Source organism: Theobroma cacao, chromosome 7 (genome assembly GCF_000208745.1).
Source record: "Theobroma cacao cultivar B97-61/B2 chromosome 7, Criollo_cocoa_genome_V2, whole genome shotgun sequence".
Classification (NCBI taxonomy): domain Eukaryota; kingdom Viridiplantae; phylum Streptophyta; class Magnoliopsida; order Malvales; family Malvaceae; genus Theobroma; species Theobroma cacao.
The window spans coordinates 252269-272224 of NC_030856.1; the positions used below are offsets into that span (position 1 = coordinate 252269).

Genomic DNA, 19956 nt, shown 5'->3' on the forward strand with positions numbered 1-19956 from the left:
ATTTTTTATCATTTATTATTATTTAATTGTTATTTATATTGCATTTTTATAAATTTATTATTTTATTATATATTTGAATTATTTTTATTTATTATTTTTATCCTCTTTTTTTATCTATTGTTATTTATTTGTTATTTTTATTGAATAACTTTGTATAATCAAATTCTTTATTTATTAAAAATTTCGAGATCTTGAAATCGAGGCCCTCTCATGGTACTGGTGGAGCCTTGATTCGGATTTCGAACCTAGGGAACATGAGCTCGGGATTACGACTTCTCGAGTCCCGACCGATCATCCCATCATCGGTATATTATGCTTGTGGTTAATATAATGGTATTTTTGTATTTATTATTTTTTATTTATTTTTAAATTATTATTATTTTATTTATTTGTAGTAAATATTTTCCTAAGCTTCAATTATTTGTATAACTAAACATTCTCTAAATAATATATAATAATATATATATTATTTAAATTTGATTTTATTTTTTATGCTTCATTGTTTCTATATTCTTCCATTTGCATTAATCTCCTAAGTCTTAAAATATCATAAAACAAATTAAAATTTTATACTATAATTATTTAGGATTAATTCTACCTAATATTCTTTAAAATGGAAATCATACAAAATGGGCCAAAAAAAAGCAAATCCACAAAAGGGTTAGGGATTTACCTTGGTGGGCTAAAAGCGGCCCAAATGGCAAACCCACTACTAGAAGCCTGCGGATCCTGCTCCCCAAAACGCACCGTGTTAGTCTCTTGCCCAGCAGCCTCTTGCTGCCCAAAACAACGCCGTTTAGTGCTTCAGCCCTAACTATTTAAACTTCTTTTCTTTTCTCCATTTTCATTTTCCCCTCTCATTTTCTCTCTCTACCCGCCGTATCTCTCTCTTTTCTCTCTCTAAAAATCAAACCTAACTCTAAAAAGAACCCCACCACCGACGCCGGCTTCTTTCTTTCAAAAACCCTTCACCGGCCGGCCGCCTAGATCTATTCTTTTTTTGCCCAAATCGGAGTCTCCCTTCACCGGCGTCAGCCAACCTGACGCCGGATCTCCCTCTGCCGCTTCACTCTTTCTCCCCAACCTTACCGACCGGAGGCCTGGGAGCTTCTCTTCTCCCTCTCCTTCCTTTCACCGGCAATCCGAAAACCCCAAATCTTTCCCTTAAAACGGGCGAGATCCTTTTTTCTTTGTGGTTACTGGCTGCTAGATTTTTATAGGTTGTTTTTTGGTTATTGTGGCTAAGGATCGTTGGCTGTTAGAGACTAGGAATTTTTTTGTTTTTTGATTGCTTGGTTTTTGCAGGTTTTTTGGCTTCCGATCCCTCCAGATAGGTGCTACAGTGCCCCCTTTATACTGGGTTAAAGGGGGCACGCTCCCACTACCCTGCCAGACGCCAATTTTTCACGTCTGCCAGGGTGAAGGTGGCGCCCGGCAGGGTGCCAATCGTACCTTTCCTTTCCTTTTTTTTTAAAAAAATTATTTATATATTATATTTATATATTTATTTTTTATTTTATTATTATTTTTTTAGTGTCTACAAGTACTATATTATTAGGATTTGATTTTGGATAGTATTTTACGATTTTATCTAAGTTTTAATAGAGTTTGGATACCTTTTATATTAAACAGATTCAGGATTGGATAACTAAAACTAAAAAAAAGGGGTACGCTCCACTTCTATGGATTTAAGACAAACAACAGCATAATATAAAGATCTTGAACAAAGACCCCACAACAGAAGCAACTAAAAGAATAGCAGCAACAAGTATAACATCACGAAACACGATACTTTTACTTAATTCCCCTTGCACAGCATCTAGCCACTTGCAAGTGCTTGATTGCATCAGGGAGAATCCATATCACAACTTATATTGAGAAAATTTTAATGGAACTTAGTAATTTTTCTAGATAAATTGTTAAAAACAAGCTGCTATCTGCTGAGCAAAAAAAAAAAAAAATCTGTTTCCCTTAGTTTTTTATTTTTGTGTAATTAACACATGATTTTTTCCATTTGATTCCAATCTAACAGATGTAAACCCTCTAGTAATTAAAAAGTTGATGGTTAAAATGCTAACTTGACACATACTTTCTTCTTTCTACTGTCTCGTTCCACTTTTATTATTTTCAATTGTGAATGTGAAATTAATTACAACACTTAACCTTTTGATTGGTTGGTTTTATATTTTTATATTGATGAATGAAAAAATTATTTAAGCATTTAAAAAGATCTTTTATATGCACAAATTCGATAAAAGGTGTCAAGCCCGACCTTATAAAATACTTTCCATGTCATTCATATGATTGACAATATGCTTGCATACTTGAAAAGCCCCGAAAGAAAAATCGTTAAAAGACCACAATGTACCAAATGGTACAATTAAGTTAATTTAAGCCTCGAACTAGATCAAATAGAGAATTTAAAATGAAATTAAGAATATTAAAGTCCCAGAATGGTTTAATATGATGATTTGGAGTTCGAGGATCAATTTGGAGTCAAACCGAAATTTTTACTGTCTAGGGGCAAAATGGTCATTTGCCACCTAGGAACACAATGGAAATTTTTAGAAAAGAATTTTTTTTGGCCCCATTTGACTTATTGGAGTAGGATTTGAGTATTGGAGTATAATTTGAGGTTTGACAGTGAAAAAGTTTAATTTCGGTGATTTTTAGAGTGTAGGGGCGAAATCGTAATTTTGCCACTCGCAGACAAAATTTGAGATTTTGAGAGAATTTAGATCAAATTTGACAAATTGGAGAATGGTATGAGTATAAGGGATGAAAAATATGTCTATGGGCAATTTTTCAATTTTTGGGGCAAAAATGTAATTTTTGACTTTTACGGGGGCAAAAGTGTAAATTTCAAAAATTACTCCACCAAGACTTTGGATAAGTCTGAGAATTTTACCTAAGCTATGGATATGTGGGACAAGTGTATGGTGAAAATTTGGAAACAAATGGATGGCTAGAATTTAAGGAATTAATAAAACATTAAAAAAATGAATAAAATAATATTATATTATTTTAGCCTTTAAAAAGGTAAAAATTCCGGAATTCTCATCTTCTTCAGCTGTCCAAACCAGGGGAGAAAAGGGGAAAAAAAAAAACAAGAATCCTACCTGAAAAATTTGGGGAAAATCAAGAGAAATCAAGAAATCAAGCATTAAAAAGGTAAATTTCATTGATTTTCCTTGTGATTTTCACTACCCATGCATTTTTTTCTCATTTCCATGCAAAATTAGAAAGTGGGTATGGACACCCATGCTGGCCAAACCTCCATGGATGAGTTTTGAGCTTGATTTTTGGTTGATTTTAATTGAATTAAGTGATTTTAGTTAAGTTATATTGAAATATAGCAAAAATAAGCTAGAAATATAATTTTTTCCCATTGAAACCCATTATGCTGAATTTTCTAGGGGAATATTGGCTGCTGATCTTGATGGTTATTTGAGGAATTATGATGAATAATGATGAATTATGAGCCTAGAAAAATAATGGAAATTTTCGGAGCAAAAATATAAATTTTTACCCACTAGGGGTATTTTCGTAATTTGTTATCGGGACTGATAATTTGCACCACACTGAGGGACATTAAGTCAATTTGGGTGCAATTGAGGTATAGAAACTGAAAAAAATTAATTTGGAGTTTAAACGGACGCGTATATCAATTTATCGGGTAAAAGACCGAAATAGGCTAACACCGCATTTAGGCAAAAATTTAGACATTTTTGCATTCCATATCAAGCATTAGTAGTCTAAATTAGTTTAATTTCAATTTAGTACCAATGTGGTGAATTTCTCGATTTTGTACTGTGTCAAGGTGGTGAGTCCTCCGATAAAGGCAAGGGAATTGCACCCGAGGACCAATAGTCTGAGTATTTCGAAAATCCTCACTCTAGACACGGTGAGTAACCTTACCATCATTTTAATTATCTAAAGTATGTTTTTATTCGGTTTTGGTGAATTTTATGAAAATGAGTTCAAATGGTAAATTTTTATGTTTTGTAAACAAAATGAGTTTAAATGAAAATATTTTATAAATTGTCTTGAAACGAAATAACGATTTTGAAAATAGAGTAATTGGAGACCACTGATATGTTGTAAATTTAAAATTGAATTAATGGCTTATGTTATTGTATTGGCATGACTGGCTGGGCTGTGTTTTTTATGAATTATATGAATTGCTTTATTTTACCCTTGCAGGCTGGGTAGTAATATATTAGCCCTGTCATGCTGTCAAAATTTTATTGTATGGTGGGTTTGACCTGCTGCAGTGGGCTGGATTCTGTGGACTAGCCTATTAGAGGGGCACGGAATCCTGTTATATTTTTACCTCGGTTGGAGAGGCGAGTAGGGTAACTCCTGAGGTATAACTTTTAGAGTTCACTTCACGCCAAACCACCTCGTGAAGGGGAACTCGGCCAACGCCAAGGAATGGCTATGTTTTCAAAATAAAAACATGACTTTCTAATAGCCTTGGCGGACTCAGTTGGGATAGCCCTCGGCCAAGGTATCCCAGATAACTGAGTATGATAATAATTTTTGGCATGAGCCAAGCTTTTTAAGAAATTCATAAGCCATACTGATTACTTGCTTTAAATAAATTGATTTCATTTGGTTGAAATAAGTTGAAAGATGATAAATTACAGTTTGATGAAATGTTTTAATAGTCTCCTTTTACTCGACTTTAGATATTTTGAGTGATGTTTGTTTACTCACTGGGATTTTATAATCTCACCACCCTCATTTCCACCCATTTCAGGCTCAGAATAGATTGTAGATAACTGATATCGGCGAGGATTACAGTTGAACTTGCCACATCCAAAGACTGTAGGTTCATTTCTTTTGATACTTTTGGTCATTCGTGGGCCCACGTGTCACTGTAAATTAAATTCTATACTTTGGTTATCTGTATTACGGTATGTAAGAATTTACTTTGCTTTTACGCTATAAAAATTATTTATGCAGTGTTCTTAAAATATCTTTTTATGTGAAAATTGAATATTTTATTTAATATTTTTATTTTATTATAACAGTCATAATTTCATTTTAAACGAATGTTTTAGACATCCAAAATTATTTTTGATTATGAAATATGTGTTTTCCACTTACATACTATATTTTTAGATGATTTTGAGATTTTTGGGATAAATGACCAAAATACCCCTATGAGACGAAAATTATTATTTTATTTGTTTAAGTTGGAAACAGTTTAAAATCTTTTAGAATGTGGTATTTGGAAACAGTTACCCACAGGGAAAATGAGAAGCTGATATTAAAGCCTTGCAGGGTTCCGGTTGACATTCCGGGTAATGAATGTCGATCGAAACGTCGCGGCGGTTGTCACGGGCTCGATGGGAGTTCCGGGCTGTGACAAAAGGAGAAGAAAGATTGCCTGTCAATTTGTTATAGCACAAATTAAGTTCCTCAAAAAGGTAAGCTTCCCGTTGTTGATGGAATTTCTCATGAGAAATTGAGTTCACCTCTTAGAAGTCAAAATTTTCCTTCTAAAATTTGTTGCAATAAATAGGCTACTTTTCTTTGTTGAGCACTAATTAAGGGACTACTTTATTTAACTTCTTTCTGTCTTTACAGAATTAACTTATGATGAAAAGAAGGAAAATGTTTAAATACTTGTCAATGTAATATTTACAGAAATATTTTTGTAATTAATATATTGTCTTTTCTTGAATTTGGTAAGAATAGTACATAATATGTAAAAACATTTTTTCCAAATAAAAACTTAACTAACCTTAACAAGTGCTTATAGGCATCTCTTAACTAAATCTTTTCTTTCCTTTAATGCATAACTAATTCACGTAAAAGTATAAATTTCCAATCCAAGTTATTTTCTTATTAATTTTTCTTAATGGAGATCTAGCAAATCCGATGAATTAAGAAAGTCATTATTTCATGAGTTTTATCACCCACATTTACATTACTCTTGAAATTTATATCTCTTCTTTTAAATTCGAGTTTTCAAGTTCAACCTTAATGAGAACTAGAACCATAAATCTGAACTCACGAATAAAAACAAATTGCCAACTAATTGTTTTAATCTGTCTAAAAGAGGGTACATATTAAGCATACCTTTTAGGTTGTTATCATTGAGGTGCAACCCCATTAATCTAGTCAAATTCCCGATCTCTTGAGGCACACTTCCTTCTAAGCCATTGTGAGATAAATATAAATATTCTAACTCTTGGCACTTGAATAGAGCTGATGGAATTTGACCTGCAGTGAAATTATTAGTTTGGAAATCAATATTTGCAATAAAGATATTTTGATCTTAAGGATTATTAGTATGGAATTTCTATGCAGAGAGCTATTCATAATGTTAAAATATCTTTTCCTTTGTTAAGGTTATATTTGGAGTTGAGGCAAATTAAGAAGAAACTACGTAATTGTTGAGAAAAAAAAAACAACGTAATTAATTTGTTGAGTCATTAATTGTGTTGGTTGATGCTTATTGGTTATAATCAGGTCCATGCTGTGAGCTTTCTAGGCAAGAATTTACTCTTTTTACAATTAATTCAATGATTTGATTTCTTTTACTTATTGAGTAGTAATGAAAATTAAACAACATTAATATCCGAATATTTTAGTTTCTTTTGGCCCCCAACAAACATAATGATTCCAAGCTACTATATTTAATTAAGGAGAGATATTAGATTCGAGCTGTAATACTTGCTTTTTGTGAAAAATGAAACAGTAAATATTTTGTTAAAGGAGCAGAAGAAAAGAAGAAGCCACAAGTCTCACAATTTATGGCATTTCATTTAAGAAATTGAGTTTAGCCCTTGGAAGTTAAAAATTTTCCTACTAAGATTGTTGGAAAGAATAGTACATTAATATGTAAAACCATTTTTTCAAATAAAAATTTAACTAACCCTAACAAGGGTTTATAGACACCTATTAGCTAAATCTTTTTTTTTCTTGCATAGCTAATTAACATAAAAATATAAACTTCCAATCCAAGTTATTTTTCTCCTGAATTTTTTCTTTATCTAACAAATTCGGTGAATTTGAAAATAATTAAGAATGTCATATTTTCTTGAGTTTGATCACTCACATTTATACTAAATTTGAGATTTAAATGTCTTATTCTAAATTCAAGTTTTCAACTGCAACTTAAATGAAAACCAAAATCATGAATCTAAACTAACGAATAAAAATAACTTATCAATTAATCATTTTAATTTGTTTAAAGAAAGGCCCACATTAATTTTAATTTCATGAGTTTTGTCATGAAACAGACAGCAAATTATTACTATTATTTGTATCACAAATTCTTTAGCTCAATCAAAATTTCCTTGTTCTCTTGTCTCTCTCCAACCAATCATTGAATTTTACTTTTAATATTAATGATTAATGGCTAACTTTATACAAAAATATCTTCAACAGGAGAATGATTTTTTTTTATCTCAAACTTCAGTATGCATTCCATCTTAACACTTTTATTATTTTCAATTATGAATGCGAAATTAATTACAACACTTAACCTTTTGATTGGTTGATTTTGTCTATTTATATTGATGAATGAGAAAATTATTTAAATATTTAAAAAGATCTCTGATATGCGCAAATTCGATAAAAATGAGAAGAAAGATTACCTATCAATTTTTTATAGCACAAATTAAGTTCCTTAAGAAGAAGTAAGCTTCCGATTGATGATGGAATTTCTCATGAGAAATTAAGTTCACCTCTTAGAAGTCAAAATTTTCCTTCTAAACTTTTTTGCAATAAATAGGCTACTTTTCTTTGTTGAGCACTAATTAAGGGACTACTTTATTCAACTTCTTTCTCTCTTTACTGAATTAACTTATGACTTAAAGGAGGAAAATGTTAAAGAGTATCTTTAAATACTTGTGAAGGTGATATTTATAGAAATATTTTTGTAATTAATATATTATCTTTCCTTGAATTTGGTAAGAATACTACATTAATATGTAAAAACATTTTTTTTCAAATAAAAATTTAACTAACCTTAACAAGTGCTTACAGGCACCTCTTAACTAAATCTTTTCTTTCTTTAATGCATAACTAATTTACCTAAAAGTATAAATTTCCAATCCAAGTTATTTTTTTCATTAATTTTTTCTTAACAAGATCTAACAAATTCGGTGAATTCGAAAATAATTCAAAAAGTGATGATTTCATGAATTGAATCACTCACATTTATATTAAATTTGAAATTTAAATCTCTTCATTTAAATTCAAGTTTTCAAGTTCAACTTAAATGAAAACTAGAATCATAAATCTGAACTCACTAATAAATAAAAACTGCCAACTAATCATTTTAATTTGGCTAAAGGAAAGCCCACATTAAGCATACCTGTGAGGGTGTTATTATCAAGATCCAAGTAGCTTAATTTTGTCAAATTCCCAATGTCTTGAGGCACACTTCCCTCCAAGGAATTGTTAGATAAAACTAAAAGTTCCAACTCTTGGCACTTGGATAAACTAGTTGGAATTCTACCGGAAAGATGGTTGTTTGCCAAATCCAGTGCTTGTAACATAGGAATTTGATCAAATAGAGCTGGTGAAAGTTGACCTACATTGAGATTATTAGTGTTTGAAATCAATATTTGCAATAAAGATATATTGATTGTCGAGCAAGTTGATTATTATGCAACCTGAAAGCCGATTATTGTGTAAATACAACCACTTCAAGTTGGAAAGATTTCCGATTGCTATAGGCCCCTTCAGTTCATTGTCGTACAAGATCAAACCTTCTCAAGGTTTGACAAAGAGCCCAAAGAAGAGGGGATAACACCAGAGAAATTGTTATCGTATAGAAACAAGCTCTGAAGTTGAGTGAAGGAACCAAACCATGATGGGATTTCCCCACGAAAGTTGTTGTGACCAAAATTTATATATTCCATTGAAGACAAATTAGCCAATTCCATGGGCAATGAGCCATGGAACTGATTAAATCTGATGTTAAGCTGAGAAAGAAATGATAGATTTCCCAAGTGGGGTGGGATGGTGCCTGTAAGACTCATGTTAGAAAGATCAAGAGTGGTAACCCTTTGATGATGGGATCCGCAAGTGACACCAATCCAGTTGCAAACAGAGGTAGCACTAGTCCAGTTGGTTGCCAACAAGTTTAGAGGGTCATGGGTGACATGGGCTTTTAGTGCAAGAAGAGCCGATTGGTCAGTGGTGGTATTGGGTGATTCTGCTGACAAAGTAGCCACAGAGTTGTGCAACACCACCACAAATACCACAAGAGGGAGGAGGAAGTCGATGTTTCCCATAAGGTTATATGTGTAGTTGAGACAAATATAGAAAGAAACAACTCAGTTAATAGGGTGAATCATTGTGTTGGTTGATGCTCATTCTTTAAAACTAGTACGTGCATGTTTTGAAAGGTATGATTATAAATACCTTACGAAATTATGCGTTGAGTCCAAGGTGTCTGCATTGAATAAAGTCAAGGTGAAGTTTGTGTTTTGTAGACTAGTAACAGTGTTTTGTTGACTAATGCTACCACCTTTAAATATAGTCAATGCAAGTGAGCTTATCAGGCAATAATTCAAGTTTTTGGAGTCAACAAACTCAACAAACATCTATTTTACAGTTTAATAAATAAAAAATATTAATAATTAAGTTAAATTCAAATTAAATTTTTAAGTTGAATTCACAAGTTATTTTAATTTATGTTTAAATCAACCTCATACCTAACTTTGACATATTCACCATAAGTACTGTTGTTATTCTTTGGGGTTGAGTGGATGAATTTCAATCCAATTATCAGGCCACAGCGTCGAACTTTCAAGCCAATAGTTGTTGTTTTCTTAGATTCATATTTCAACTCCTTGATGAATTGAACATCTTGATTGGACCAATGGGAGCGAACTTAGCCCCACTCGGACAGTGCCCTACAATATCATCCGTTTGATATGTCAATGATTCTTTAATCATCTTTTATATTGTATTTTGTAAGAATCATGAAGCTGATGTAGTGAATGACGTATATGATACATTGAAATCATTGTCAGAGAGATCAAGAAGGAAAATGTAACTGTGATCTGTTGAGGTTATATGTTAGAGTTGAGTGTTATAGAGACAAGAAACAGGGAGATGAAGCAGCAAAGCAACGCCTATATTTTTGATCTATTCATACATATAAACTTTGCACACATTAACACACCAATCACCTATGATTTAATTTGACAACACTACCTATTAATCTAATTAAATTCCCGATTTCTTGAGGCACACTTCCCTGCAAGACATTGTGAGATAAAGATAAAAATTCTAACCCTCCACACTTGAATAGAGCTGATGAAAGCTGACCTACAATGAGATTATTAGTATGGAAATCAATATTTGCATTAAAGATATATTGATCTTAAGGATTAAAGGTATATAGGAATTTATATATATATGCTAAGAGAGCTATATCTCTTTTTATGTATAATTAATTTTTTTCCATTGTTAAGGTTATGTTTAGGGTTGAGGCAAATTAAGAAAGGAACATCTATTCACCCCTTAGAAGTCAAAATTTTCATGCTAACATTTGTTGTAATAAATAGGCAACTTTTCTTTGTTGAGCACTAATTAAGGGACTACTTTATTCGACTGTTTTTTCTTTCTCTACAGAATTAACTTATGGTGAAAGAGGTGTGCTTTTTCTCCAATGTTAAAAAGAGTACCTTTAAATACTTGTAAGGTGATATTTATAGAAAGATTTTTATAATTAATGTATTGTCTTTTCTTGAATTTAGTAAGAATAGTACATCAATATGTAAAAACAATTTTTCAAATAAAAATTTAATCAAACTTAACAAGCGCTTAAAGGCTCAACTTATTGTTTCCTATAAGCATAACTAATTAATATAAAAGTATAAATTTCAAATCCAGGTTATATTTTTCATGAATTTTTCTTCATGGGGATCTAACAAATTCGGTGAATTTAAAAATAATTAAGAAAATCATGTTTTCATAAGTTGCAACACTTTTTGATGTCTATTCAAATAACAAATTTCATAAGAAATTTGACCTACAAAGCGATTAACAACCTATTCAAATAAGGAGAGATATTAGACTAAGGCTGTAACACTTTTCTTTTGTGACAAAGAAAAAAGGGAAAGGAAAAGGTAGATATACTGTGAAAAGAGAATAAAAAAAGAAGAAACCACAAGTCCCAAAATCTCCTTTCGTCAATTCTTGTCCCAAAATCCCATTTACCCATCTATCAAAAATTGGAGTATCCTTATTGGAACATACCAAATTTGGTAACAAAAAATCACTTTGTTAAAACTTGTGAAATTAAGAAATTCAGATCTTCATATCGAGTCCTAAGAGTATTAGCTAAGCGTGTTAGAACTCACCAAACAGTATTAGCTGTTTTATTTTCTGTGGATTTGAAGACAAACAGAAAGATGTTGAAAGCAACTTCTACTTAATTCCCTTACACACCATCTACCCACTTTCTTCTGCTTCATTGCACCAGGGAGTATCAATAGCACAACTGATATTCAAAAATTAAATTTTAATCGAACTAAATAATTTTTCTATATAAACTATGAAAAAATAGTTTTTCCTTTTTTTTTTTGTTAATTAACACATGATTTTTCAATTTAATTCTAATTTAACAGATGGAGGCCCTCTAGTAATTAACAAGTTTATGGTTACAATACTAACTTGACACTTAATTTTTTCTTTCTATTGTCTCTTGTGTCATTTTTTTTTTTATTTTCAATTGTGAATGTATAATTAATTACAATACTTAACCTTTTGCTTGTTTAATTTTGTATTTTTATATTGATGAATGAGAATATTATTTAAACTCTTAATTAAAAAGATCTTTGATATGTACAAATTGGATACCAAGAAGAAAGATTATATATCAAGCTGTTATAATCCAAATAAAGATAACGAAAAACAGACAGGCTTCTCATTGTTGCCGGAATTTCACCTGAGAAATTGAGTTCACCCCTTAGAAGTCAGAATTTTCCTACTAATATTTAATGCAATATATCTTTATCATGAGGAAAAAGGTGAAGCATGCCCTCTAGTTCACAGGTAAACTATCCTCTTGTTGTTCATGACAAGGTTGAACTATCCTTCAGTGACAAAAATTATGAATACGTTGTGCAAAATGGACAAACGACCTTATCTCCCTCACTTATACTATATTTGAAATTTAAATCTTTTCTTTTAAATTCAAATTTTCAAGTTCAATTTAAATGAAAATTAAAATCATAAATCTAAACTCACAAATAAAAACAAATTTCCGACTAACCACTTTACTTTGTCTAAAGGAAGATTCACATTAAGCATAGAAATTTCTCAAGGCACACTTCCATACAAGGCATTTTCAGGTAAATCTAAAATATCTAACCCTTGGCACTTGAATAGTTGAATAGAATCAATGGAATAACACCAAAAAGTGGTTATGGTGCAGAAACAAGTTTTGAAGTTGAGTGAAGGAATCAAACCATGATGGGATTTCCCTAGTGAAGTTGTTACCAAAATCAGCCGAGACAAAATAGCCAACTCCATGGGCAATGAGCGAGGGCGGACCCATGTACATGGGATTGGTGTCACATGACACCACTCAATTAGAAAAAATATTTATTTATTATATAATTTATATAAATTTTATATACTTAATGATATTAATGAACCCATTAATTTTTTTCACAATTTTGTAGGAAATGGGCTTAAAAAGTAGATTTTATTAAAAAATCTATATATTAATAATATTTAAATATTATCAAAATATAAAATTATTAAAAAGTAATTTATATATTAAGATTTAAATATTACATGGAAAGATAAAAAAATTTCCTTCTATAATTTAAGGTTTTATTAAAAAGGTCAAAACCTAAACTACTCTCCCTTTCCAAAAATTCAAGTATAAGACCTGTAGTGACATTTCCTTTTCTCGATCCTTGGCTGTGTTTTTCACTCTCTCAAAACAACTCATCTAGGCTTTAATTGTAAGTAATTTTCAATCTACATTAAGTTTTTAAATACTTCATCTCTAAATATTTTTTTGATTTATTTGATTGTTTGGGTTCATAATTATAATCTAGCTAATAGAAAATAGTATTGTACATCAAACAATATCTTGAAACTATAGTTTTTTATTTATTTATTTTGTAGATATATTGTTTGATTATTTGATTTTTGTATTTAACTTTATTTAGTTTGTGGATGCTGATATTTAGTTTTGATTAATGAATAGAAAATTGTCATATTGTTAGTTGTTGAAGCTGATAATTTGCTAGGTAAGATCATATTTTATTTAATTTTAATATCTTAGTTTATGCTAATGAGTAGTAATTTTTAATAAGTTTTTATGATTTTAGATAAATAAGCAATGGAAAGATATTTAAAAAAAATTATCTTATAAGACTCAAATCTCGGATAACAACAACAAAATTATACTAATGATGGTACTCAACAATCTTCTAAGTAAAGTCATGTTGAATTTAATCTAAGTACTCTCTTTGCAGATTTTGGATTGAGGAAAATTTTTTTGGAGTATCATCCTATTGATCAGGGTAAAATTAGAAGAGCATATTTGAAGAAAAGGACCATATTAACCTCCTGATCATAAGTTATTACTATTATTTTGTTATGACACTACTTAAAAAAATTTCTGGATTCGTCCCTGGCAATGAGCGGTGAAACTGATTATATCGGATGTCAAGCTCATAAAGAAAAGATAAATTTCCCAAGTGAGGTGCGATGGTGCCTATAAGACCTATGTAAGAAAGATCAAGAGCGATGACTCTTTGATGATGGGATAAGCAAGTGACACCAATCCAGTTGCAAACAGAGGTAGCACTAGTCCAGTTAGTTGCCAAGAGGTTTTGGGGGTCATGGGTGACATGAGCTTTTAGTGCAAGAAGAGCCAATTGGTAAGTGGTGGTGGTGGTGGGTGATTCTGCTGACAAAGTAGCAAGAAAGTTTTACAACACCACCACAAATAGCATAAGAGGGAGGAGTTAGCCAATGTTTCCCATAAGGTTATATTTGTGGTTGAGGCAAATTAGGAAAGAAACACTCAGTTTATTTGTTGAGTCATTGTGTTGGTTGAGGTTCATTTTTTAAATACTATACATGGTGAAGCATCGTAGAAAGTCCCTACAAATAAAGAAAAGCAAAAAGCAACATGGAGAAATGACCGTATCAAAAGGAAAAGGGTGAAGCATGCCCTCTATTTCACGGTGAAGCTAGTGTTTTGTAGACTAATTCCACCCCATTTAAATATAGTCAATGCAGGTGAGCATTTTAGGACACGTGAGTTATGATCAGCATTTTGTCGTCCATGACAGGGTTGAACTATTCTTCATTGACTAAAATTACATACATAAAAGTCTTCATCCTTTTGAAAAATTTCATTCTTCTACTTATTTTATTACAAGTAATAATGAAAAAAAAAAAAATACTTTCTTCAACACATAATGAATCCAATTCTTGTCCCACAATCTTTACTTTCTTCAATTTCATGATTCATGTGCGGCTAATACCATTCAAGAGTTCACACCTAAGACAATTAAAATATGATCCATGGGTAGCAGTATTCACATGGATATATATTCCTAATATTCAGAGATAATCAGCATAAAATATGACTAGTCCTCCATTAAAAGTGTTTTCTGTCAAAGGTTCGGGTAGTAGCAAGCTAAGTAGCAAAGCACATTATCTCTTTCCATTGAATCCATATCTAATCAGCCTTGTTATTCATTTTCTTCTACTTTTTGAAACAACAAGGTTCTCTAAGTAACAGCTAATAATTTAGCAACATTAGCGTTATCAGTCATTCAAAAGCAATGTTGCTTAAGCTTACCATTCGCATTTTCAGTCTCCCTACCGCTGCACAATATTATTTTCAGTCTTCATAGCTCAATCACAATGTTCCAAAGCTACAGCTCGTCCTCTGGGACTCTGAGAGCAACAGTGGTTAGTCTTTTTTTCTTTTGGCAGAAAAATTCACTTCTTGGGAGTCTTTGTTAATGGCTGTTGGAATTAAATTGAGGATCACCTTATAATAACTTTGTACTCAAAGCACAGAGGTCATCACTTTAAAAGAAATTGTTGTCGGTATAATAGTGCCTGTACCTACGTTCCTAGTTATGTAATATAGTACAGAGGTCATCACTTCATGTAATCTCTTTCCATATCAAAAATCTACTAAGATTTTTGAACTTGTGTACTTCTGATTTCCAGCAAATACATATGTAAGGAATCAAATAGTATAGTTCAAGATATCTACAGGTTGAAAATTACATACGATAATCAATAGTCAGAATTAGAATTTGACCAATACAACTGAAATTAGTGATAACATTCCAACTAACTGAAAAGAAATCACCTCAACCGTAAAGCAATGGAGAATAGGTCTAATGTAGAGGACACGAACAAATTAACAAAGTCCACCACAATATATATAATGATTACAGAATCCATACCACCAAGCTTGAAAAATCTCCTTTCATGTCAAGATCTTATTTTGCCAAACTATCTGGTGGAAGAAATTAACCTTGGAAGTTGGCACATACCTAACCTCGTAACATTTGTTAAAACTTGTTAGACAAAGATCTTAAATTTGAATAAAAAACAATAATTGTTTTACATAGGATAATTAAAACTCACCTAAGAACATTAGCTGTATTACTTTCTTCCCCCACTTCTGCGGATTTTCCCTCTCATAACATATTTTTGTTGACCTCTCTCAATGATCCTAACCAGCCACCATGGTTTTCCAGTTGTGAACACAATGTATCCCATGCTCAATCCACAAACAAGCCCACATCCATACCCCATCAATATAGAAAATTTCCAATTCACAACATCACCATCTTCGTCAAACTTTGTTGGTTGTGGTGCCAAATTCTTTTCGTTACTACAATTTTTGGATAAAGGAAGTCCACATAAACCCAAGTTTCCAATGTAGGAATCATTTGTGAAAGTATCAAATTGTTTGCCTCGAGGAATGAGTCCCATGAGATTATTCCAAGAAAGGTTTAATACCTCTAAGAATATAAGATTTATTAATTGTGCAGGAATTTTTCCTTTGAGCTTGTTTGATGAGAGATCTAATGATTCAAGTGCTGTCAAGTTTCCTAATATTGATGGGATAGGACCCGTTAAACTATTGTGAGAGAGGTTGAGGACAATAAGTGAATGAAGTTCTCCAACTACTTCAGGTATTTGTCCTTTAAATCGATTATTAGAAAAGTCAATAATTGTCCAAGTGGTTAAGATTTTCATGAGCTCCATCTCCGACCCTTTTGTTGTAATAAATAAAGATTCATAAAAATAAAAACCTTGATTAGTCCCAGAATATATCATGTACTTTGGGTCACCTTTGTTTTCACTCTCACTTCTTATAGCTTGAAGATTTTGAAAAAATTTTGTTGGTAAGTAGCCATTGAAGTCATTGTGAGAGAGATCGATGATTCGCAAATGAGTGAAGGAAAATTTACTTTCAAAGTTATCAATGCGATCATAGAGTCTATTACATCGCAAGATAAGAACTTGTAGATCTAAATTTCCTAACCAAATTGGAAAAGTGTCAATCAAGTTGTTGTTCCCTATATCTAAAATTTCTAATTTCGAGCAATTAACCAAAGAGCGTGGTAGTGACCCTTCAATCTTGTTGTCATTGATGCGAAAAGATCTCAACAAACAATCTTTATGAAAATTTCCGGGTATTTTACCATGGAAACTATTCATGCTTAAATCCACCATTTCAATAGAATTGCTTAAGTTTCCAAGACATTCTGGAATAATTCCATGAAAGTTATTCCTCGACAAATCAAGAAAATACTGTAGTGAACTCATATTGCAAACTGATGAAGGGATTTCTCCAATTAAATTGTTGTGTAAAACGCTTAAGCCACGCAACGAAGGTTGTAGAGTTGGAAGTCGACCTTGGAGCAAATTTGAATAGAGATAAGGAGTTTGAATATTGTTTAAAAAAAATTGCTCAATAAAAATGTAAAAAAAGAAAATTTAGCTAAAAAAATGATACTTTTACTTTCCCTTGCACAGCATCTAGCCACTTGCTAGTGCTTGATTGCATGATGGAGTATCCATATTACAATTTATATTAAGAAAATTTTAGTGGAACTTAATAATTTTTTTGTATAAACTATGAAAAACAATAAGTTGTGATATGGATGCTCCATTGTGATTAAAATACTTACTTCACACATGATTTCTTCTTTCTACTCTCCCTTGTCCCATTTTTTTTTTTTTTCAACTGTGAATGTGTAATGAATTATAATACTTAACCTTTTGATTGTTCGGCTTTGTATTTTTATATTGATGAATGAAAATTTATTTAAATGCTTAAAAAGATTTCTAATATGCAAATTGAATAAAAAGGAGAAGAAAGATTACCTGTGAAGTTGTTATCATCTAATGAAAGAACCTTAAGAAAAAGCAAGCTTTTGATTGTTGATGGAATTTCACCTGAGAAATTGAGTTCACCTCTCGTAAGTCAAAATCTTCCTAATTTATGACGAAAGATTTTTGTTTTTTCCCTATTTAAAGAAGGGAAATGTTAGAATACCTTTAAATACTTGTTCAGGTGATATTTATAGAAAGATTTTTATAATTAATATATTGTCTTTTCTTGAATTTTATAAGAATAGTAAATTAATATGTAATAGCATTTTTTCAAATAAAATTTAACTAACCTTAACTAAACATTTTTCTTTCTTTAATGCGTAACTAATTAACACAAAAGTATAAAGTTCCAATCCAATTTATATTTTTCATGAATTTTTTCTTGATGGAGATCTAACAAATCCAATAAATTAAAAAATAATTAAGAAAGTCATGTTTTCATGAGTTTTATCACCCACATTTACACTAAATTTGAAATTTGAATCTCTTATTTTTAATTTAAAAAAAAAATCTAAGTTTTCAAGTTCAACCTCAATGAAAGTTAGAATTATAAATCTAACTCTGACTAAAAATAAATTGCCAACTAATCATTTCAATTTGGCTAAAGAAAGGCCTATATTAAACATACCTGTCAAGTTGTTAAGATCAAGATACAACTGACTTAATCTAGTCAAATTCTTAATTTCTTGAGGCACACTCCCGTCCACGGCATTGTTAGATAAAGATAGAACTTCTAACTCTTGACACTTGAATAGAGCCAATGGAAGTGGACCTGCAATGAGATTATTAATGTTCAAATCAATATTTTCAATAGAGATATATTGATGATTGAGCAAATTGATCATTATACAACCTGAAAGGTGATTATTGTACAAATATAACCATTTCAAGTTGGAAAGGTTTCCGATTGCAATCGGAACATGCCCCTCCAGATCATTGTCATACAAGATCAACGTGTCAAGGTTTGACAAAGAGCCCAAAGCAGACGGCATAACACCAGAGAAGTTGTTACCGTAGAGAAACAAGCTCTGAAGTTGAGTGAAGGAATCAAACCATGATGGGATTTCTCCATGAAAGTTGTTGTGGCCAAAGTTGATATATTTCAGTGAAGACAAGTTAGCCAACTCCATGGGCAATGAACCATGAAAATGATTAAATCGGATGTTAAGCCAAGATAGAAAAGATAGATTTCCCAAGTGAGGTGGGATGGTGCCTATAAGACTCATGTTAGAAAGATCAAGAGTAGTGACTCTTTGATGATTGGATCCGCAAGTGACACCAATCCAGTTGCAAACATAGGTTGCACTAGTCCAGTTGGTTGCCAACAGGTTTTGAGGGTCATGAGTTACATGGTCTTTAAGTGCAAGAAGAGCCAATTGGTCAGTCGAGGTGTTGGGTGATTCCACAAAGAAAGTAGCCACAAAGTGGCGCAACACCACCACATATACCATAAGAGGGAAGAGGAAGCCAATGTTTCCCATAAGGTTATATTTGTGGTTGAGGAAAATTAAGAAAGAAACAAACTCAGTTAATTTGTTGAATAATTGTATTGGTTGATGCTCATTCTTTAAATACTAGTGCATGCATGTTTCGAATGTTATGATTAAGCATTCTTTACGAAATTATGATGGAGTCCATGTAAGGCAATATATATTTTTATAGATTTTGGCATTGTAGAAAGTCCCTACAAATCAAAAAGCAAAAAGCAACAAGAGGAAAAGGGGATGGAAATCCCCAGCCTCCATAATTTCCAAAGGGTGAAGCATGCCCCCTAGCTCACATTTGAGATTTTAATTAAGATTCATTTAGTTGATGATGACGAATGGGGAAAAAAGCGCACAATATTTTAGTTAATTGACCGTCTTTTTCATGTAACATCTATTTTACATTTTAAAAAATACTAGTAGTAATTTTAAATTAAATTTTTAGATTAAATTTGTAATTTATTTTAATTTTTGTAGATTTGATGAAATTAATAATAATGTTTAACTCACCTCAATTCATTCATAACTCCTGTGCATCTTTTAAAATTGTCGAGGGGGAAAATTAGATTTTAACGGAATCTAATTTAAAAGGTAAAAACAAATCCAAGAAACTTAAACATTAGGGAGTAAAAAAAAGTTATAATGTAACGGATGAATTTGACAACTGGAATGTTTGATTATAATGTAATCTCATATTTGACATGGTTGAATTATTCTTCATTGACTAAATTTACGTGTTGAAATGGTTTATAGCTATTTTTCTATATAAGATAATATAAATAATTTAAGCGCAGTGGAAAGTACCTAAAAAATCAAGTAAGGGTAAAAGTAAAATGGACAAATTACCGGATCATAGAAGAAAGGCGTGAAGCATTGCCATAGGCAAGAATTGAAGCTTTTTGCGTCAACAAAACAAGTCTTCCTCCTTTTGAATAATTATATAATTAAGTAATAATGAAAGCAACACATTATTCGAATATTATTTTGACCCCCAACACGTAATGAATCCAACCTGCCACAATCTCCTTTCTTCAATTCTTATCCATTTGGAATATTATCAACTTGGGAATTTGTTTTTGTTAATGTTATTGAT

At 31.4% G+C, this 19956-nt stretch overlaps 1 protein-coding gene across 1 annotated transcript; it reads right to left on the reverse strand.

The window, feature by feature from the left end:
• Positions 15637-18860, reverse strand: LOC108662685 (receptor like protein 30-like). The gene is made up of 3 exons (XM_018124136.1): positions 18233-18860; positions 18008-18151; positions 15637-16898 (listed from the first exon to the last, which is right to left on the reverse strand). Exons 1-3 carry the CDS (start codon positions 18858-18860, stop codon positions 15637-15639), a joined length of 2034 nt encoding a protein of 677 aa, XP_017979625.1.

What these genes read in the sequence shown, in the direction of transcription:
- LOC108662685 (XM_018124136.1), bottom strand. Translation starts at nt 18,860, where the DNA reads ATGGGAAACATTGGCTTCCTCTTCCCTCTTATGGTATATGTGGTGGTG. An exon ending in GTACAATAATCACCTTTCAG is followed by an intron (nt 18,152 to 18,232) that starts GTTGTATAATGA and finishes ATCTCATTGCAG; the next exon opens with GTCCACTTCCATTGGCTCTA. An exon ending in TGATCTTAACAACTTGACAG is followed by an intron (nt 16,899 to 18,007) that starts GTATGTTTAATA and finishes ATTTGCTCCAAG; the next exon opens with GTCGACTTCCAACTCTACAA.